This window comes from Scleropages formosus, chromosome 22 (genome assembly GCF_900964775.1).
Source record: "Scleropages formosus chromosome 22, fSclFor1.1, whole genome shotgun sequence".
Lineage (NCBI taxonomy): Eukaryota > Metazoa > Chordata > Actinopteri > Osteoglossiformes > Osteoglossidae > Scleropages > Scleropages formosus.
This window is the reverse complement of record NC_041827.1, coordinates 7,407,750-7,429,769: the sequence shown is the minus strand read 5'-3', so window position 1 is coordinate 7,429,769 and position 22,020 is coordinate 7,407,750. Positions and strand designations below refer to the sequence as shown.

The 22,020-nt window shown below is 40.4% G+C and overlaps 1 protein-coding gene across 3 annotated transcripts; it reads left to right on the top strand.

Annotated features, from left to right (window-relative positions):
• Positions 1–458: 458 nt before the first annotated feature.
• larp4ab (La ribonucleoprotein 4Ab) lies at positions 459–21,989 on the top strand. 3 transcript variants are annotated; one of them, XM_029247739.1, is made up of 17 exons: positions 459–1,017; positions 7,633–7,759; positions 8,125–8,283; positions 8,362–8,446; positions 8,540–8,676; positions 9,259–9,362; positions 9,545–9,655; positions 9,805–9,858; positions 10,594–10,806; positions 11,361–11,464; positions 11,782–11,823; positions 13,050–13,271; positions 14,130–14,181; positions 14,294–14,452; positions 14,550–14,668; positions 14,952–15,150; positions 15,878–21,989. In XM_029247739.1, the coding sequence occupies exons 1-17, from the start codon at positions 904–906 to the stop codon at positions 16,262–16,264; spliced, it is 2,388 nt and encodes a 795-aa protein (XP_029103572.1). In that variant the 5' UTR covers positions 459–903; the 3' UTR covers positions 16,265–21,989. The 3 variants fall into 3 exon arrangements, with proteins under 3 accessions (XP_029103572.1, XP_018581291.2, XP_018581292.2); XM_018725776.2 differs by lacking the exon at positions 459–1,017 and adding an exon at positions 4,986–5,482; XM_018725775.2 differs by lacking the exon at positions 11,782–11,823.
• The last annotated feature ends 31 nt before the right edge of the window (positions 21,990–22,020 follow it).

Below are 22,020 nucleotides of genomic sequence, written 5' to 3'. Positions count from 1 at the left end.
GAACATACACCGTATTTCGCTATAATAATTAACGGTGCAATTCTTTCTGCGTGAGCTTCCATAATTCCGTGTCTCCCCTGCCTGGGCCTGGAATTTCAAATAGTACGAATATATATATATATATATATATATATATATATATGGCCAAGTCGTTCAATTGAATTAATTATTTATCCTAGGCTAATCGGCTAATTTTCCAAGGTTGGACGCCGCATTGTTCGTATGTAACCCTTTCTCTTTATCGCCCGTGACACGCGCACAAATGTGTTCCGAACACTGTAAACGCGTAATTTCAAAACACGCCAAAAGCGGAGCTGCAGCGCATCCGTTAGGACGGAGTTCGCAGTGACAGTCGCGCGTTAACGCGGGAGACTTTGCGGCGCGTGACAGCTGCGTTTGCCATGCGCCGTTGCTGAGGGGAAGAGCGGCTCGACTGTTGCTATGCGGCGTTGTGAATCTGCACCGTGCGTTTCTAGGAAAGGGAAGCGACCGGGTCGCGGGGAGGAGTGTGCGGCCGCGGTGTCTGCCGGGACGGTGGCGGACTGTGAATTAGTGACTGTCGGCGGTGCTTGCTAATGGTGCGTGTCCCTTGTGTCCGCTTCGTTGCCCGGCCATGACTGCGCTTTATAGAAAGGGAATAAGCAAATATCAAGAAAGATAGATAAACCTGTCGGCGCAACACTTGAAGCTTTCGCTTGGTAGATAAATTCACTTCTTACTAGTCATCTGATCTATCTGAATCTGGGCAGCAGCGTTTACACTAATTGTGCTATAGAGACAGTGACGGATTTAGCCCGTGGCGTGAGGCGAGGCGAGGCGAGACGAAGCCGGGGGGGAGGAGAGGTGCGGGCCAGCGGGGAAACGGGAGAGAGCGGCAGGAGAACGGTGAGCCAGGAGCGGCCGATGAGTTCGGAGCAGGACGGGAGGCTGCAGAAGCAGGCGGAGGCCCAGTTGGGATCGGACACGGGAGGACAGGGAGGAGAAGCAGCCGAGACCGGCAAAGACCCAGGCAGCATGGTGAGTCAGGCCTGCTTTGAATGAGTCCACGATGGGTCGAGTCTTCGCCCATCCCGCACGACTTTTACGGGTACTTGAAACATATGCGAAGGGGTTCCTGCCGTAGTTTGGCAGATGCGTGATAATGATTTGGTAAAGATCAGATAGGTTCTCGTCCGCGGGTAAACTAGCAGCTAAAGTGACGAAGCATATGGATGTCAGCTGACTGTGTTGTGCGACTGCGTTCACATGGCGGACCAGGCACTCTAGTGCAATTTGAAACGCTTTTTCGGTATTTTGGAACTATGACGACGTGCCCTCGGAGGGCCAGCAGTGTCCGAGGACGGAGGAGCTGTGCCTTACCGAAGGGCAGCCTCGAGCGGCGGCGGACACAGCGGGGCTCCCTGGCTGCGGTCGCTGCTCTGCGCTACCGACGTCGGGCGGCCGTACTTCGTTCGATGAATTCTGTCTGTCAGTGTCAGCTTGGCCGCTCGCGCGCACGGACAGAAAAACACCTAAATAATTTCACCTTGGACTTGGATCGTGAAGTGTAACTGCTCAGGCGCAGGAGCCTGGTGGACGTTATGAAATGTTTGGTTTAAATTTTAGACTCCTGCTGGATCATTTACCTCCGGCTGCTGCTTTACAAGTTGGGAATCATAATTTCCTTTGCGTAAACCGTAGCTGCTAACGACAGAAACTTCGGACGGACGTGTTACACCCTCCGTGCGCGCGCTGTGACTGTCGTTGCACCTGCGCTGTGTCCCGAGGCCCGTCTCGCGACTGCCTCGAGACGAGTCGATCTGAGCCCCGTGTGTCTGTGTGTGTGTGTGTGTGTAGCCCTCACTCTGGTGGACCTACACACCCTTTATTAAACTACATTTTTGCCTTAAAACCTTCAGTCTCGAACTAATGACTACTTTTTTTTTTTTTTTTTGTGAAATGACACGTCGTGTATGTTTTTGCTTCCGACGCAGGTGTGTTGACTTCTGCGCGTGACTCATTTAAGTGTCAGTTTGTTAAAGAGCGGAGCTGCTGGAACCATGTTGTGTTTAATCTAAGGTCCCTGGTGTTATTTATAGCCCACACTGTATTCTGTACACACAGCTTGTCACTTGCGTTGTTTATGGTCTCTTTATGTTCAAATAAAGTTTTGTTTGTCCCAGTTTCTCTCTCTCTCTCTCTCTCTCTCTCTCTCTCTCCATCCAGTCCAGTCCAGTTGTCAGCCAACCTTCAGCGTGGGTAATGTTCGCTAACCCTCTCTCTAGTAGGCAGGCTTCATCCCGTCACATAGCGCTCCAGGACGAGAACAACTTTCCCCCCCCATTCCACTCAGCTTTTTGTGGCTGTGGGCAACGAGAGAGAATTCCAGCTGTGTTGTACACCCAAGGAGACGCGAACCAATGCGTGTACCTTCGCTCTCCTCGCAACTAACTGGTGCTGTGGCACGTCGTAGACTTGTGTATCGGAACACACAGCTAAGCGCTCTTTACGAATGATCTACTTCACAGCCTTACTAAATGATACATTTACTCTGTTGCAGGTCCCACGCTAAATGACGTGTAATACAGGTACAAGTCTTAATGCTTCAGGCAATAATAATAGATTAATTTAGAAAGTCTTTGATGGCAGGAATTGATTCCTTGTGTGGCCCTGTTTTTACGCTGGGCGGTTGTGTGTAGAAGATTAAATCACCTGTGTATGATTCACTTAAAGCAGGTCCTTTTCAGTCCCATTTTAATGGGACCACTGAATGGAAACTCATTACATACCTCCTGTTAGTATTACTGTGGCTACTTGATCCAATCGGAAATAAATATGTTTAGACTTGTAGATAAGTTTAAGTCCTTGGGTGATTTGAAAAATTCCCCTTCCTACTAATCACTTTTCATATTTTTAATCTTTTTGCACAAAATGTGAAGGTCTACATGGGACAGGCGGTTCAGAAAGTGTGTGTGTGTGTGTGTGTGTGTGTGTGTGTGTGTGTGTGTGTGTGTGTGTGTGTGAAGGTCTACAGTCTGTGTTGCTACCTGTATCTTAATTCTGAAACTTGGAAAATGTTAGGATGCAGATGAATAAATCACAAGGGTGCTGCATCACGCTACCTAGTGATTTTCCCATTTAAACTTTTCAGATGTATATTGTGCTTTCTGAAATGGAGCTAGTACATTTTAGTAAAGTATTGTTGCTTTATATAAGACACTGGATAATATCAGAGGAACACCAGAAACAAGTAAATCCTATTCAGGTGTAATGTGGTCACTTAAACTTATCATTTTGTCTGTGTCTTTTCTGTACACTTATTCAAACAGATCAGCTTGTCTTTGAACATGTGCTATTTAGCTCAGTAACATTTATTTACAAAGGCCATTGAGCTTTTTGTCAAGTTTGTGTGAGCTAGGGAAAAATGCTTTAAACAATGTACAGTGTTTAGTGTTCTTTAAAATGTAACCTTTTGAAGGTCTAGATATTTAATTTGTGCCTTACTTGTATACTTTTCATTATTGCTAAATTTCTGTGTTTTAAAGCTTTCTTTTTTTAAGATGTGTTCCAGTTTCAATGCAACTGTTGGATTATAGTACTCTTTTGACCTGAAGACTTTGAATCTTACATGCACTGGTGGGTAGATATGTATTCAAATACATAAAACTCAAGGCCATCCAAATTTTGTTAGGCAACTCCCAAGCTCATACTCATCTAAGCTTTCATTTTTTTGTATGAAATGGAGGGCATTGTTGTTAACTTGTAATTAGATTTTCACATTGTGGTTTGTTTTTGCAGGATTTCTATGTATGTGTGTTGCTAAAGTAGCTACTTAACTGTCTGTCCCTTTATTCTTCTAAAGACCTAATGCAGTAGCATGAAGTGCCATCAGCTTTTGATAACTACACAAAGTGACTCCAGAATGTTCTGTTGTCTATGTGTGTCGTTATGGTTGAAAGCAGTGTGTCCATTGCCAGGATGATTGAGTCAATCTATCTGATTGCTGGTCATTCTCTTTTCTTTTAAAACTTACAAGCATTGCTGTTTTACGCTGTCCTTTTCACATGATGTATCCAAGAATGATAACCTCAGAGTAATTTGGGCTTCCAGTTCGAGTTCAGGCTTGATCCGATATATCTTTTGTTTTCCTGGACATTCATGGTTAAAGTCTGATCATAATATGTTTACCTAAATTTAAGATTAGTTAACTTTGAGATTGTTGGTATCAGTACAGCTTCTTGACAGGATAACATTCAAAATAATTATTTTGACATTATGCTACAGTAAGGGAAAGAGACCAGCGTGTTCTGTAAACCCAGATCTTTGTCAGTTTTTTTTAGACAGATTGGGGGGTTAAAAAAAAAAAAAAAAACAATATTTTGTATTCATGATGTACACATTTACTTTAGTACAGGTACACTATGAATGAGTTAGGGTTTTTTTTTTCCAAAAATTCTTTTATGTAGTTTGTGGCAAAATGGCTTGCATGTGCTTAGGAATGGGTGTTGTGTCAAATGAAAGCAAAAAAGTACATTTTAATACGAATAATGAACTTTTGTATAATCACGTTAGGACTTGCAAGAAAAAAAGCATAAATTAAAGTATCTAGCAGTAAACAGTACAGTATGATCATGACAGTGCGCTGCCTTGGTGTGCAAATAAAAAATGAGGCATTCACAATTGTGGCATTAATTTACTTTGTTAATTTTTTTTAGTTTCAGCAGTATCATGTAGTGTTGCGGGGGGGGGGGGTCAAGAAAACTTGTGAAAGGACGTTCAGTGACAGTGTGGCATGCCATATCATATGCGTCCGAAGGTGTAGAACTGCGGTCGTGTTGATACAATGTGACCTTGTGCTTATTGTAGCAGTCAAATTCGAATCGAAGTGTCTGGAAAGTTGGCTCGGTTTTTGTGAAAACTATGTTGCGCTCGTTTTACCTGTCACACATGAATTAGTGGTTTCAAAACAGTAACATGCTAGAAACACCACTAGCTCCATAATTTAGAAAACGTACAATTTCTCAGTCCGCTCAAACACGGTCGTACTTAGACAACTCTAAAGAGCCGTACTGGGCCCACGTGCTCGGGCCTCGTCGCCGTCTTCAGCGCGGCTGTGATTGTTGCAGGGGTGTGGCTTAGGTGGAGCGGGAGCTGCTTATTGGACGAATTTTCCGCCCAAGCCTGGGTAGGAGTGGCCTCTGGGGCTTGATAGGTTGCGCTGTAGCAGTAAAGCCACTGTTTCTTGCAGTGTGACCGAGGAAAAGAGGCGGTCGTTGTAAGAAAGAGCGCGTGGGCTTTTGCTCCGGACTAGCGCGTGTAGCATTTTACCGGCTGAGATCAGACTTTTTACAAAAAAAAAAAAAAATAGTTTTTCCGCGTTAAGCAACGGAATCGGCGGAGTTGGAGATTCAATTGAGCTGCTCGTGCCGAAAACAGTCCACAAGTGGAATTAGAAGCCGGCAGTGACTGTGTGTGTGAGGCAAAAATGGTGTTGTTTTCAGAGGTAACGTCGCGTGTGTGTCAGTCGGGTTGTTCTTACGACTAAGATGCCAGTTTTCTGGTGAAAGCATGATGTTTTTGTCAATTTTTGTGAGGGTTTTTTTTTTTTTTTTGTCAGTAACAAAATGTACGTTTGCACTCCGAATTGGAGGTCGGTGAATCATGTCGACTTTCACCCAGCTCGAGTCTTCGAATTTACCGTCGAAGTGTCACGCTATTCTATTGTGACTGCAGTTGTGGCCCTGCCTTGTGCTTCAGCACTGAGTTAACCAGACTAGAAGCTCGGCTCGTTCGCCGCCCGCCCGCTTCTTCTGGCAGCCGCGTTCCTTGACTGTTAAGTTAAAACTCAGACTGTATTAAGTGAGACTCGTGTCACTTAAGTTTAACTCACTCAAGCCAACTTGGCTTGCAGTGAGTCGTCTCTTCTTGGCAGAAGGCCGCACTCGACTCGTACTAGTTGTATGGTCACGTTTTTAAAGAAGGAAGGAATTCATTTGCGCCTTTTTTAATTTTCTGCAGTAGCGTCGAGTGCTTTCTACTCCATCATGTTGTGGTGAAAACATGGTCCACCATGACGTCTCGTAAACATTTGCCGAGGACCGAGTGTTTCATGGCGGTATGACTTGTTTTTCTGACGCCTCTGACTGAGTCTGGCATTGCAAGACGACCTGAGGTTCAGTGACTCGTGTGTTGGATAATCTTGCCTTCAACAGGCCTCCAAATATTTACACTGTTTTACTGGTTTAGCTCCACGCAGTTAGTAATATTGGTGAATTCAGCTTCACGCGTGAAGACGTTTCAGGTTTAAAAATAAATAAATAAATATTGTGGTTAGAGCTGCTGCTTTGGACCCAGAAACCCTGTAGGTTTGAATCCCACTAGCTCTACTTGAGCAACGTTCCTACTTCAGCTTGCTCCAGTTTAATTTACCCAGCTGCCTAAATAAATAGGTAAATTTTTTATTCTAAGCTGCTTTGGAAAAAAAGTGGCAATTATGACTAAATGCACCAAAAGTATGGTGTTCTTGTAAAGGTGTTCAACTGACATGTAAATGTGTATTACACAGCAGGGCTGCAGCTGGCAGGAGTCAAAGGAATTTCAGTTCAAACACAAGTGCTGTATACAAGTGTTAATGAAAATTCTCACATGCAAAATAAGAGCTCCTTGTATCTGCTCTCACAGGGGCGGTAAATCTTTTCTGAAGTGGTTTTTCTTTGGGCGTTTCTCAGTCTTTTCTAGAACAAAAATCTTTCTGTGGCCAAATGGACTGTAGATTTTATATTGTACCTAACAACTGCACTGTCACTAAATGTATGGCCTTAACTTTTTTTTAAATTTATTTATTTAAATGTAGTGCTTTCCTTTCCTTTACAAATGTAATTTTTGCATTCTTGGAAAAATCCTCTAATACAAACTCTTAAAGATGTCATTACCATTAGCTTAATTGGTAAATGGTTGGGTTCTGAGCCCCAAATGGCAGCCTTTTACAATAAAAGATCACCAGATCCAACTAAAATGGGCTCAATTACTTTGTCTTGTTGCATTATAACTAATGCTAAGTTTCTCTTCATTAATCTATATCATATGGATGTGCGCTTTCATTGTGCATGAAGCCAAAAACCGTGTTTAACCCTCTCACCACATAAACCTTATAGGATGTGAACAGAAAAAAATGTAATTCTCCCATCTTCTGTTCTTGTGGGTTTCCTCAATCCAAAGTCCTGTTACAGATGAACTGGTGGCTCTTACTGCCCTGTACCGTTCCCATGCAGCATTGTTCTGCTATGTTAATGGGTGAATGATTGTAGAAAGCTTACTGTACTGTATCTAGTATTGAAAGTCACCTTGGATAAAGGTTTCAGCCAAATACTACATGGTAATGTTTTCTCTAAAGCAACATACAAATAGTAAAGGTAAATGCTCAGCTGTCCAAAAGCATACAAATCCAAGATCATTCCTCGTAAAGACAAATAAATCCTCTGTAAGTCAAAGTTAGGGTGTGAAACATCTTTTAAAGTCAAATTCTTGCAAATAGACATACCCATGTAGCCTCTAGAATGACTGTAAATGGGGCAGCAAGTGTTGGGGAGAATTAAAAATCTTAAGGTAGTTGTCTCTTCGCACACCATTAACTTTTTAATTGTATATCCTCAGGTCACTGCAAAGGGAGCAGGCCTCAACCCCAATGCCAAGGTATGGCAGGAAATCCCATTAACTTCCAAGGAAGGTTCCGTGGGGGAAATCGAAGGGTCCCATTGGCCTCAGGTGACCACTACTGATGGTAAGAGACAGGCTGTTTTTGGATGCCATCCTTTTTCTTTAAATTAAATTGAATTGCGAATATGCAAATTTCTTGCATGTCTGCTGATTTTTTTTTTTTTTTTTTTAAAGTGGGTGTACATAGTTGTTATATATGTTTGTGCTGTGGCTTCAGATAAGAGGTTCAAATCTGACTGTGGAGTGCTTTGGCAAGAGCCAGATTTGGCTTTCGCACTTGCCCTGGGCTACATATCAAATACTTTATGAAGGGAAGCACCTTAGGCATACTTTTTCAGTTCAAGTTTCCTTCTTTGCCACATTCAATTCATTCATCTAGTGTATCACTTGCTAGCCTGTCTTCACCTTTCTTTTGTCTACCTGCTTTAGGTTTTTCTGAGCCTGAACCTACTGGAGGGAAGCCTTATGGCGTAGGGCTTCCAAACCTTGCAGAAGGCAGCCCTCCAGCATCTACTGTAGGTGTTGTGAATGGCGTGGATTCTCCCGACCTGAGCTTTCCTCTGTATGAGCCTGTGACAGCTCTTGCTGGTAAGTAGACTGCAGGTACGAATCAGCTACAGTTTATTCCATTCCTCTCCGTTTACAATATGTGACCTTGGTTTTCAGAAGGTGAGCTCTCTGAGGAACAGCCCCTCTCTGAGGAGAACCTGCGTGAATCCCTCAAGAAACAGCTGGAGTTCTGCTTTTCCAGGTAAATTGAAAATTGGGGTTTGAGTGCTGCATTAATTCTTTAACTGATCAATTTTTGAGACAAAAGTTAATTATTTTCACTTCTGTTCTACAGAGAGAACCTGTCAAAGGACTTATATCTGATGTCCCAGATGGACAGTGACCAGTTTGTCCCTATTTGGACGGTCGCCAGTATGGAGGGTATCAAGATCCTCACCACAGACATGGACCTCATCTTGGATGTACTCAGAGGTATGGCTGAAGTATCATAACACGCATGGCATCTGTATTTCAAATGTACTTTCCTTGGAGCTAGCCTTTCTGTGGTTTATACTGTGGCTAATAATGTAGGTAGTCTGTTGTAAATTGTAGTTTCTTAAAACTTGGAATAAGATTTTTATCATACAGGAATATATTTGGGTTATGTGGTAATATTTTTTTTGCATCATATTTCCATATCAATTTAACCCTTATATAATAAAGGTCTTGTAAAATGAAGAAAACACTATAAGAGCTTATGAAAATATATAGTTTTTCATGCAACAAGCATTTTTACAGCAGCATTTTGTCCTTGTTACACTATCAAATTCCATAATGAGTACTTTATTCTGTACAGTGGCATAGCCACTTGTAATAGGTCTTTTGCAACAGACACACTTGGTGTCTCAAAGGTTTTTGTCCCTTAGTGGTGTTGGGGTGTGTGATGTGTATATATAAAAATATGCACAGTATTCATTCGACACGCCATTTGTTGCTTAGGGCACAGATTATTTAAAAATATTGTTTGTATATTACATGGCATATGTCTTTTTGCCTTCCCTTTTGTACATGCAGCATCTCCCATGGTACAGGTGGATGAAAAGGGAGAGAAAGTGCGGCCAAACCATAAACGCTGCATCATCATTTTGAGGGAGGTGCCTGAAACGACACCTGTAGAGGTGAGTCACGTGGTGTGCTCCGCTCTGAAGAATGCATGACACACCCACTGCACAGTGTGTTCCTACAACGCTCATTATGCCAGCAACTGATATTTGTATTTTCAAATGGTAACAAAATACCCAGTGCTTGGGGCCATTGTTTGTTCTTAGCACTTCTCCTGTTTTTTTTTTTTTTTCCCCAGGAAGTGGAGGCTCTGTTCAAAAATGGTGACTGTCCCAAGGTGATAAGTGTGGAATTTGCACACAACAATAACTGGTACATTACATTCCAGTCAGATACTGATGCTCAACAGGTGAGCATTACAGGTGCTTGCTGTATGGTAAATGCTGATGTTCTTTATGCATTCTGCATGAGCAGGTGCTGTACATCTCACTTTGAACATTTCATTTAGTAGAAAATTTAGGTGAAGTTGTCTAATTTGATTTTTCTCTCACCCCATAGGCATACAGATATTTAAGGGAAGAAGTAAAAACATTTCAGGGAAAGCCCATCATGGTGAGTCCTGGTGCATTTTAGACAGAGGAAAGTGCATGGAGAGTTTGCTGGGTCTATGTCAGAACATGTGACAGTCAGTACAGACGTGGAACTCGGGCCTGACCTTGAGACTCTGCACTGCGCTCTGATAAATAAGTTGTTCAGCCATCATATGCTAGTTTTTCATCAACTAATTTGAGGCAAGGGATAAAATAACATTCAGTTAAACAAATTGTGGAACCTGCTTTTGGCCACAACTGTTTTGATTGTTTGGCTGTTTTGTACCAATGTAGATGCACATGTAATGGTAGTCAGGCATCCAGGTTAAGACTCCCCAGTGATGATCAGTATCGCGCTTGGAAGGTTATAGGCTGCTGCTGCTAAGGGACTTTCTCTCTTTACCTCTTTGATATTCATCTACTTCTGTTCTCATCCTGCCCTACCTTTTCTTTATTTAATCCTCCTCATGCTACCTCTGCTCTTTTACTTTATCTTGTTCCTTCAGCACAGTGAGTCCTACCCTGATGACTGTGAGATTATGAGATCTGAGGGGACTTGGTTGTTTTAAAAAGGGAACTGATTAACATTGTCCATCATGACACTCATACCAGTATTGAAGTTTTTGAATTTATATTCACTTTTTGAACTTAAAATTCATGGGAAATTTGTTTTAAGTTTTGGTAATATTTTGCCAAACATAAATTGTTTTAACTTTAATGCATCTTTCTCAACATTTTCCCTCCCATTTTAATACAGGCACGAATAAAGGCTATTAACACGTTTTTTGCGAAGAATGGTTACCGCAGCCTGGACTCCAACATGTACTCACATCAGTCCCAGTCACAGTCTCAATATAGCTCCCCACTCTTCATGCATCAGGTCTACAGTCCACAGCAGCACTATCCTCTGTATGGCATTGTCCCTCCTACATGGGCCCCATCACCCACGCCGTACTTCGAAACCCCCTTGGTGAGCCACTACTATTTTTGGGTTGGTATATGTTAAACTAAAATTAGAAAGGCATTCTTTATTCTGCAGGTCTGAAGAATGTTTTACGTTTTAATTTATTAGCCCAGCTTTATTTAGTAATTTTTGTGCAGGCTTTTGTGAGCTCTGCAAAGCTGAAAATGTTTGTCATTTATGTAAAACTTAAGGGATTTTAAAGTGCACTAATTTTGCAATTTTTAATGTGAAAGTCTGATACATATGAGGTCCACACTGTACCTTTGAAATTTTTATTCTGATGTTTGAAAAATTCCAAGCCAGCACAAGGGTTTGCATATGCAGGAACAATGTGAAGACTGCAGTATGATTCACCGTGGCCACTACATCTACATTATTTCTCCTTTCTTCTATATTGTGTTTTGGTCTTTATTGTGAGGTTTTTTTTGGTTAGAATTTCACCTGTGATCTTTTTGACATTGAAATAGAAGTATTTGCTAGTAAACACTATTAAAATTTTTGTTGCAACATTTTTTCTAACTTGTTGGTTTGATTCTAATGATATTGGTTTTTAACTCTAGGCACCTTTTCCAAATAGTAGCTTTGTCAATGGCTTCGGCTCTCACAGCAGTTACAAAACTGGTTCGAGCTCTCTTAACATTGGCAGACCTTTCCACAGAACCCGGTGAGTGTCAGCTCAGTTCTGTACAATTTAACTACTTTGAGATTGCAAGCTTTTGTATTTGTTAAGCACATGGGAACCAGCCTCCTATAAATTACCATAGAAATGTACAATTTGAACAATTGTACAGTATATGTCCGCTCTTTGCATTTGCCTTTGCGTTGTGAAATATTTTGCCGTGTCACTGATATTTGTTTTGCTTCATAAACTTTTGATTTGGACTTCTGTATCCTTAGGTTTGCAATTTGATTGTGATATGGTATAAATGGCTATTTTAAACCCTTATCTGCTCCTCCTGCTTTATTCTCTTGCTATTCCAGTGTTCCACTGTACTCGAGAAAGAATGTAATAAATGCCTTCAGGTACCATGTGCATCACTCCATCAGCTGTATCAGTGTACCACATCCTCTAACAGTTTTTAATCCTTCATTGTCATCCTCACAAATCTGCTGCTACTGTACTGGGATTTCATGTGTTCATGCTTGGATGTTTCTAATTTTATAGTGAGAATGCACAGCTGTTCTCATGTTTTGATCACTTGTACTTTGTGACCCGTGTGTAGTGGGACATCTCTTCCAAACAGTTTTGCTTAGTCTGGTGGCAGAGCTGCCACTTAAGGGAATACTGTTCACAGAAATTATACATATTTATTTGCTACCCAGAGGATTATTCTATGTAAAGAAGTATACAAACATTTAAAGATAATTGGACAGATTCTCTATGCAACTTTAAGAGATGGACAACCACAGTAAAAGGATGATTTATTACTCAGTTGTGGATAATCTAAAGTTGCACCCTAGTGGAAGACTTCCTGTGCAAAGGATGATCTTGGAAGTCACTCTGGCCTTGCATTAGTTTGTATCACAATTACTACTTTATAAACATGTAAACAATTTCAATGTTTTTAATCTTATTTTCAGTATAGTCCATTTGACCTGAGAGCTTTAAAATGTATTATAAACCGTTAAATGACTGTTTTGTAGGTCTTTGACAAGAATGAACAGAACTAAACTGAAAATGTGACCACATATTCTAGAGAAAGAGGGCTGCAGAGCAACATCCCAGAAATATTGTTCAATAGTGTACCAGAATTTGACAAGTTGCATGCTGTCAGTTTTATTCAATTGTTTCCGAGTCCTGAAATCTGGATTTCTACAACATTTAACATTCAGAGGATCTTAACCAATCATATTATTCCCTCTATAGTAGCATAGATGATCATTTACCATTTTGTTTCTTACATTTGTCTTTTACAGCATGGTTCAACTATCTGCATGTGTGTATTGTGCAAATCGTGAAAATGTTAATTTTTGTACGCTTCTAGCATGCTACCAGCATGGAGCTTTCTTGAGATTAGTCTAAAATGTCAAGCATGTATGCCTTGAACTTAATTTGAATGATATTGAAGATACTTTCTGTCTTGAGTTCTAGCTGTCCCCCCGCCCTCATCTATTTCACTGATTGTCATTTTACCAGAAGAGCAAAGAAGCTCTTAGAAGGGAAAGAAAACAGCAGGCTGAATGAATGCATAGGTCTGTTTCAAAAGACAGTACTTATTCACACCCCCTCCCCAATCCCTATTCTACAGGAATCATGTGAAGCCACACCCACGCACCAGTGAGGGAACCCCACCCTCAGTCTCCTCTATGCCCATTGTTGACGGGCTGTCAGGTTCTCACAGCCCTCAGCCTGCACATGCTAGCAGTGCTGCACTGGCCCCTTCTGAATTTAGCCAGTCTCTCAACCTGAAAGATGCCAGTGTGTCCGGTGTGGAGCCCGGTGGGGACAGCAGTTTAGCGGGTCGGGGCAGGTAAAAACCGCATGTGTTCCTTCAGCTACAAACTTCAGTTCTTGTTTACATGAAAACTTAATTGCAAACATTTGTTAAAGTTTAACTTTGCAGATTAAAAAAAATGAATAATCTGTCTTCTCACATGATCCAGTCAAGTGGGATTAGTTGGGCACTTCCATGTAATTATACAGTTATCAAAACACTGAACTCATTTTGGGGGTGTGGTGGTGTAGCAGGTTTAGCCTGTGCCTGCTCTTTTGGTGGGTCTGCGGTTTGAGTCCTGCTTGGGGTGCCTTGTGACAGACTGGCGTCCTGTCCTGGGTGTGTGTCCCTTCCCCCTCCAGCTTTGTGCCCCGTGTTGCTGGGTTAGGCTCCGGCTTGCTGCAACCCTGCTTGGGGCAAGCAGCTTCTGTGTGTGTGTGTGTGTGTGAGAGAGAGAGAGAGAGAGAGAGAGAACTCATTCCCTTAAGTTACTTAATAAAAGCAAAGTTCACAAATGCAAGTTTCATACTAGACTCTTGAGTTGGTTTTACATCTCTCCTGCAGTATTTAGTTACCGCTAAGTCTTATACTTTATAGTACAGAATGCATGCAGTGACACTGAGAATAGCACATGTAAAGTGATTAAAAGAGATTACTAGGTGTGAGAAGTGACACCGGGTCCCCCCACCACCTTTTTTTTGGTAATACTCAACTCATGTTCACACTGTCCTTTGCTTATCCACACTTCACCCTACCTAATGTTATGACTCTCCTCTTGACCCAGTTAGTAGCAAGAATGCAATCCAAGGGTTTGAAGCGAAGAAGTTTGGAGTGTGGTGAAGCATTTGTACTGATCCACTGAGTTTGAGTTTTATGGTTGCTCTCTTTTGCCAGGAGAGGCACATTCCGAGGTGTACGCAGGAGGAGAGATGAAGACCGAACCACAGTAAGTTAATAGACCTCCATTCATCTTCCTGTCTTTCAGAAGTTTTTTGACATATTATAGTGATGGCAATGATGAATTGAACCGTTTACCTCTGCAAAATCTGTGTCTGCAGAGACTGCCCGCTTTGGGTGAGGTCAAGGTATCACCCCCCAAGTTTGACTTGGCCACCTCCAATTTTCCACCACTGCCGGGGTGTGTGGTCAGTACCCAGGGTGAGCCAATGCTAGAAAACCGCATGTCGGATGTAGTACGTGGCTTGAGTCGGGAGAAGGTGAGTGGTAATATTCTTCAATTTCCAATCTGTTTCGGTATTAATTATGGAAATCTTCAGACTTAAATGTTGTTTTAAATGGTTTGTGTATCGGCAGATGGATATAAACAAGGATTCCAGTACCACTAATGCCCCTGAGGAACTGCAAAGTATTCCAAGTCCACCCCAGTGCATCTGCAAAACTGGACCAGTTACTTTTGAGCATAAGACCTCAAGGTGAATACCAGCTTTGTTAAGCCAGACCAGTGATGTCTTCTGTTATACTTTATAAAGTTCCCAACACTTATCTCCCAACCCTGTATTCCCAGTCCAGTTCTCAGTTGGGGAAGGGGGGAAATAGCTCTGTAGTCCGTGGCTTTCCATTTGAAGGTTTGATCCTAAACTGAACTTGCCAGTAGTGCAGATTTGTCTGAGGATAGGCTTAGCCTTCACAAATGACACTGGCGTGACAATGTGATTAATGTATTTAACTCTTATGTCTCCCTCTTGCTAAATGCAGTCGTAACCATCAGGATATCAAAGCTGACAAGACTGAGCCCAGTGTCCAAAAAGAGCCATCCTCAGCATCATCTCCCACTTCAGCAGAACTCCTGGTTCCCCCAACACATCCAGTTACTACCTCCAAACCTCCACGCAACCAGCCTAGTGGATCTACTTCCTCAACCTTGACCCCAAGCCCAAGAAGTAACCCTGCTCCAGTAAGATATTTCGTAGCTGCTGCATATTTTTGACAATATACTTTCTGCTCAACTTAGTCAGATTGAGATAAGGAGCAGATGTTGCCTTCTGATGTCATTTTGAAATTGTTTTCCCTTACTCATTTCCTAAAATGTTTTAATGTAGCAAACTTGTTTACCTGCCAAACTGATAAATGACAACAGAGTAGGGGGACAAAACACACCCGAACAAAAAAGGAGTGTAGACCACCTTAAATCTGCATATAAAGTGTTTACAGCTTCAGTCTTGATTATGGCTTTTTGTAGTGCCAATAAGAATAGGCATACTGTTACTGTCACAATGGAGATGAAAGTAAATTTAAGTGGCAAGAATTTGAGAGATTGCACATTTGAGATGAATCTGTCAATAGCTAGAATTGAAGTTGTTATTTTTAGTATTAAACCATTTTAATTGTACTTTCTTTACTGGAGGATTTTAATGACCGTAACAAGCAAATACGTTGTGGGACATATATATAAACTTTTACTAACTGCATTTTGGAACTACAAAACCATTTCTACCTTTAAGTTGTACCCACTTACTCAGGAACACAAGGGATAATTTAAGCATTGTATATTATTTTTGTGCCTTTTTTTTCCATATCCTCTAGTCCCTGAAAATTATTCAATTTTAACTTGTCACCTTGGTAGACTTGTTTCTTTATCCATCAGTACAACTTTGTAATATCTCTATTTCCACGCTCACTAGGAACCCCGTAAGCTGAGCTATGCAGAGGTATGCCAGCGGCCACCCAAGGACCCGCCTCCCCCCTCAACTGCACCTGTGCCTAGCACTGCAGCTGCACAACCTTTGCGAGAGCTCCGGGTTAACAAGGCTGAGGAACCAAGTGTCAACACCCCTTGCAACAGGCCAGAGAGAACCTCAGAGAGATCTGGAGATGCAAAGCCCAGTGAGAGCAGACCACCCCGCGACTCCTTTGGGTCGTACCGCAACAGTGGACCCCCCAGAACGGGCACTGTGGGGTTGAAACTGCGAGATCAGAGACGTCCCCCTTTAGCCCGCCGTAGCTCCCCTCAAGGGGGCCCCAGACGTAGTGGCAAAGAACAGAACATACCCCCAAGATCACCAAAGTAAAACTCTAAAATATAATACTTTAAATGCACACAAAGTTATATGTGTACATATATGTATATAGCTGTATATATGTATATGTGTGTATTTATATAATACACACACACACGAGAGATATATATTACTGGATTTAAAAACCACATCCTAAAATGAGAGCATCCCTTTCTTCCTAGAGTGCTATCAAACACCATTATTTGGAAATGACTGCAAGAATAACTGGAAAACAGGCATCCTGGGAAAACGAGCAGAAGATCAGATGTGAACTTAGGAAAGCAACTGATCTCATTTTATTTTACAAGAATTGTTAATCATTTCTTTTTTTTTATTTTGTTTTTTTAAACCTATGGGGTGGACAAGTTTCATCAGGCAGGGAAAAAGGTATTTCACCTTTTGAATGAAAGTTCTTAGTCTGATAAGCAGCAAGAATGAAATCTCCATATGAACATTAGTTATAATTAATCTCAACGAGAGGTGACATTTTACATGATTAAATGCCCCCCCCAAAAAAAAGGTTGTAATGGCAGGGAATAACTGAACTGGTAATATAATTTAGTTTAGAGAATGGAGTAGGCTTGTAGTCTGTACTAATACTGATGTTTTTAGTTGTATCTGTGAGAGGCTGGAAGTTGCTCATTACATTCAAATCCATGTAGTTGCAAATAATTACAAGTGAAATTTGCATATTTTTTCAGGACTAAGAAAATGAATGATCTGTTTTTTGGTTTACATTGGAAGCAGCCTTTCATGTCTCCAGAAGCATATCTGGATATTGGAAGTTTGATCAATGAAAGACTTGTCAGCCTCATGATTAAACATACTTAAGGAAAACTCGCCTTTTAAAGTGTGTATATATCACTATTCAGTTGTTAACATACAGGAGGAGTGACATTATATTGGTAATTGAGAACAACTTGGTCCACTTAGGTGACCTGACCCAGCCTAGTACAATCTCCCTCCTTCCTGTGTTCTGATCTCCCTTCAGTGTAACTCTGAGGCCTCCCTTTTCTGATTTTGAATGTATTCAACTGATTTATTGATAATCAAGAGGTTCTGTTTACAATATTATGGCTTTGCTTTGGGACTTGGGGGGGTGGGGGAGAATAAGGAAGTAGTGCTCAAATTGTAGAAAAGTATTTGTTTATAAGGTTTGGGTTGAGTGTTTGCACCCACCTAACCTTCACCATGCAATGAAGACTTTTGGGACCAGAGTACTTGTTGACCTACTCCCCCATCCAACAATGTATCCAGGTGCAGCTTTTTTTAACTATCAAATCACATTTTTGAATTGCTGTATCAAGAAACTTATCCTGTAAGAACAAGTAGCATTTAGTTCATTTACTGCAATTAGATGCTTGGCAGTAAGTGCTTGTTATGAAAGTATGCTCAAGGAAGGATAAAGGTTAATAAAATGCTTAAAACTGTTTAAAATTAGACCTGTAAATCAAAATCCAAAACTTGACTCTTCCACCTAAGATTTATTGGAGAGGATAGTGTGAAAGCTCTGGAATTTGTTTTGCAACCTGTGAGTTGTGCTTTGGATGCATTAATTTGAAGGGCATAAGTGGAACGACTAGGCATGGCAAAGTGCTGCTCTCTGAGAAGTGTTTTTAAAAAAAAAAAAAAGAAAAATTCGTGGTGGTGGCAAAGCTGGGAAGTTTGAGTTTTTCAAGAACATGCTGTTTGTAATTGGTACAAGAACCACTGTCAAAAAAGGCCACATTGGTTTTCAGTGTTTTAGATTAATGCTTTAAATTGAGACCATTTTTAACCTGTTAAAGAATGTGATTCACTACTCTATTTTTCAGCCTGAGTTAAGTTCTGAAAGATAGTTAGGAAGCATTATATGATGAAATGCACTTACCATGTAGTTCACAAAGCAGGTTGCACTTAAAGCCTAGATACTTCTATTAACATACCAGTAACTTTAAACCTCTTAGTATTTTAGTGAAACAAGAGTTCAATATACCCATGCATTTTCTGTAGCTGCACTCCTTAAGAAATTGTATGTGACTAAAGTTTCATTCAAAATGTGAACACTGTGTAAGTGGAGTTGCTCAAATATGAAATCAGTTCATTTTCCAGGTCCCCCACCTCCTTTCTGTGGTAGTGAAGTGTCATGTAGAATACAACATGCATAAAGGTGCATGTAATCTCCTGAATATTTCTGCAGGATCCCCTCTAATGACATTTTTGGTTTAAGACATTTGTTTCCCAGCTTGGGCACTGTCTTATGAACTGCCTTTCAGTGAATTTGGTATCATAAATGAGACCCCATTTCTTCTTCCTCCCCTTTACCTGTTAAGTTGGCAACTGCAGTCTGCAGAACATTTTGCTTTGTTACTGCCATTTTTTTGTAGAATTTTGACATTTTGGACCGGTGTCATTTCATATTGATTACCCAGAAACATTTGCTAAAGATGTTCATATTCAGGCAAATGTAGTGAGTGAGTAATATTCTGAGGAATGTAAGTTTTTTCCCTTCACTCTAGTAATCAAGGCATAAGCTGTCAGTGTGGATATCCCAGATTTATGCCTGAATGAACTTTGTGAGCAACAGATGTGTTTATATGTCTAAGTATCGCGTATATGTCTTGCAGTTACTATGTTGTATTACTGAAGAAATGTTTTAAAATGAAGTGTATTCATGATTGAGTCACTGTATCGGAACATATTCAGTGCTTTTGAATATTGTGTCCCTATACTCATCTGCCTTTACATAAGCACTGGAGGATTTTGCAGACAAGATAGGGGTTATTTTTTAATGATCTTCTCTAGATATTTACTATTTATAACCTGTCTAAATTGATGTGCTCGAGCAGGTTATGTGGTACCAAGACCAAAGGCAAGCTAGCCAAAAGATGTGCTGACAAGCGGATTTAAGATTGCTTACTGGGTGCAAGTTCTAAAGAATGATCACTTGTTCAGTGCCATTTTTTTTTTTTTTTTTTTTAACCCCCATATGAAGTGTACTATCAGGTGACTTCTGTTTTTGTTTGCATTTCCATGGCTGATCAATATGGGTCTTGTCTGGCTGATGACATTAAATGGTATGAGAACCATTTTCTTCGTTTGTTGTAAATCCATTAGACCTAATTATTGATCTAAAATCTGTCACCATTTAAACAATTTTCCTTAGTTTTGGAAAAGTTTTGTAGTTTGAAATTTGTTTTCTAAACTTTGTTTTAATCCAAATGTACTTTGCTTTTCCAGTGCAGGTAGCTCGGTATTGTTACACAAAATTGTGTGTGTGAAGTAGTATCTACATTGGTATGATTTAAAACTTGCTAACAGCACATTCAGTGCATTGACTAGGTTGAAGTGCAGTAAGTAAATATACTGAGACAGTGGGGCTATTTTTTTCTACATCTGTTATATGAAGAACAGGTAGTGGTCTTATCAAATTAAATGCACTAATGTATTGAATATTAATTATGTGATATGTACAGTCATTTTAGAAGTGTACATTGAAAATGCTAGTGAGCTTCATGAAATTTGCAGAAATACCATTTGGGGTTTTCCTTATGATTGGCAGGTGGGGGTTTAACAAGGCAGATATGTATAGAAATAGATGACTATTGACTGATGTTAGGGGGGAAAAAAACATGTTAAAAATAAAGCATGTGATATTGATTTGGCTTTAGAAAAGTCTCTCTGGATTATATTTTCCCTCAGTGTTGCCACTTTGTTTATCAAAACGATGTCAGTTCAAGCTTGGTAGTGCTACATGGGAAAGTGCAAGCTTGTGGTGCTTTGGTATGTATGTGTGAAACTTAACTGTGTTTGATCTCAAGCATGACTGAGGTGTGTGAATACTCTCATCTACATCTCTATAGGGTCCTTAACCCAGTTTTAACAAGGTCCCTGTTGCTGTTTGGGCATTTCCTCCCAGGATATAAGAGAACCTTAAGCCAAAATATCTTTGTGCCTTCCCCCTCATGAAATGGAGATTTAGAAGAGATAAGGATTATGGAGGAAGAACAGTCTTTGTTAACTGGAACACCTTAACTACTGGTTTTGACCTCATGCAGGTATTGATTACAGAACCTGCAGTATATCATATTATATTTCCTTTATCAGTGTTGGTTAGCCTGGCTTTTGTTTTCCTTGTAACGTATAAGCCCAACTATTCTTTTCTATTTCTGTATCTACCTATTAGTCTCATTTATAACCAAATCAGCCTTTGGTTTTGTGCAGAAATTAGAAGTGTAGAAATCTAAACTGTTACATCGATGACTGACCACTCCTACACTGACCTCGCTGTTGTTTTTAATTGAGCAGTATGAAACTTGAAAAATGTGTCCTTGAATCTCAGCTCACCAGTTACTGCAGACCGTCTCTGACATGTTGGAACGTGGAGCTGAGAAGTGAAGTTTAACACCTTTTAATTTCTTGGATTGAAATTTTTTTTTTTTTTTTTTTTTTTTTTTGGTTTAACAGCTGGTCAATCTTCTAAGACAGGTAATGGAATTAGGCAGTATTAATTAGACTGGACTTCTACACAGTTAAGCTGTAATACTGACTGCCATGTGGCACTGCTGTGATTGCAAACCAGCGGCACAGTAATGTCATGCAGTGGAGATGGAGAGTCTTAGAACTTAATGATGACACCACATAATTGTGTATAAGGTTTGTTTTTTGTTTTTTAAATCTCAATATCCCTAAATTTGATACCAGATCTTTAGTTAGAAAAAGGTATATGTTGGGTGCTGAGAGAGTAACCCTTTAACTATGACGGTACATCTTTAGAATGCAGAATTTATGAATTTGAAGGCTATGTAGGTAGAAATATGAAAACAAGCACAACCCAGTAAGAGTGGTGCTCGTCATGAGTACTTTTCTTTCAAATTTTTTTCTTCAGACTTAATATTCAGTATGTACACACACCCTAGTATTTTAATTTAGGAATGTAGTTTATTCCCAAAATAAATCTTGAATGGTATATTCACGCCTTGCTTTTGTGGCTGTATAGAATGACCTCACCCAGTGTCTAATCAGAATGACAAAAATTCAGGAATCTGCAGCAGTGAAATGTGATCACATTAGGCTGTTTTGTTTTCGTTAATGATGTTTAATCTAATGTGCGTGAAAGTGATTTAAATTGTCGAGCTGTTAAGAGATACTGCTACCTGGAAACAAACATCATGCAAACTTAAGCTATCAGTTAAGCAATGGTTCCTAAAAGAGAAACTGCTTTTGCAGATCTTTGTTTCTGAATAATGGCATTTCTTTGTCTTACTGTGTGTATTTCTGCTTGAAAGGATAAATTGGTCAAGGGTATGTGAGTTACCAGGGAATGAGCATAGAAGAAACTGATTCTCACTGGAGTACCATTCTCAACTGAAGGACTATCTCCTTTCTGTCGAACTATGCGATTGGAGAACTTTGCTCAAATCCCTTCAATACCAAAGCTGTTGCTGTTTAAAAAAAAAAAAAAAAAAAAAAGGGAGGAGAAAAAAGGAATGTCTTAGGAATGTCTTATTTCTGTGTGTCTTACATGTTTATCACTTGCACTACTGTAGCTTCTGTCTGTGTTTGCTTTTCTCAGTGGGATGGATGATACTTGGTGCTGGACTGGCAGGGATTCAAACAAAAGTAACGTTATATGGAATTCTAGCTCAACAGTAAAAATGGACTCTTCCTGTCCTGAGTTTGCTAGAACACAAAGTAATTACACCTGATATCTGATTGCTGACTGTGTTGTGTCATTGCAAAGGAGTAAAATACAAAAGAAAAATGTAATAAATTTATCTTTAAACTTT

What these genes read in the sequence shown, in the direction of transcription:
- larp4ab (XM_029247739.1), top strand. Translation starts at nt 904, where the DNA reads ATGAGTTCGGAGCAGGACGGGAGGCTGCAGAAGCAGGCGGAGGCCCAG. An exon ending in GCAAAGACCCAGGCAGCATG is followed by an intron (nt 1,018 to 7,632) that starts GTGAGTCAGGCC and finishes GTATATCCTCAG; the next exon opens with GTCACTGCAAAGGGAGCAGG. An exon ending in TCAGGTGACCACTACTGATG is followed by an intron (nt 7,760 to 8,124) that starts GTAAGAGACAGG and finishes TACCTGCTTTAG; the next exon opens with GTTTTTCTGAGCCTGAACCT.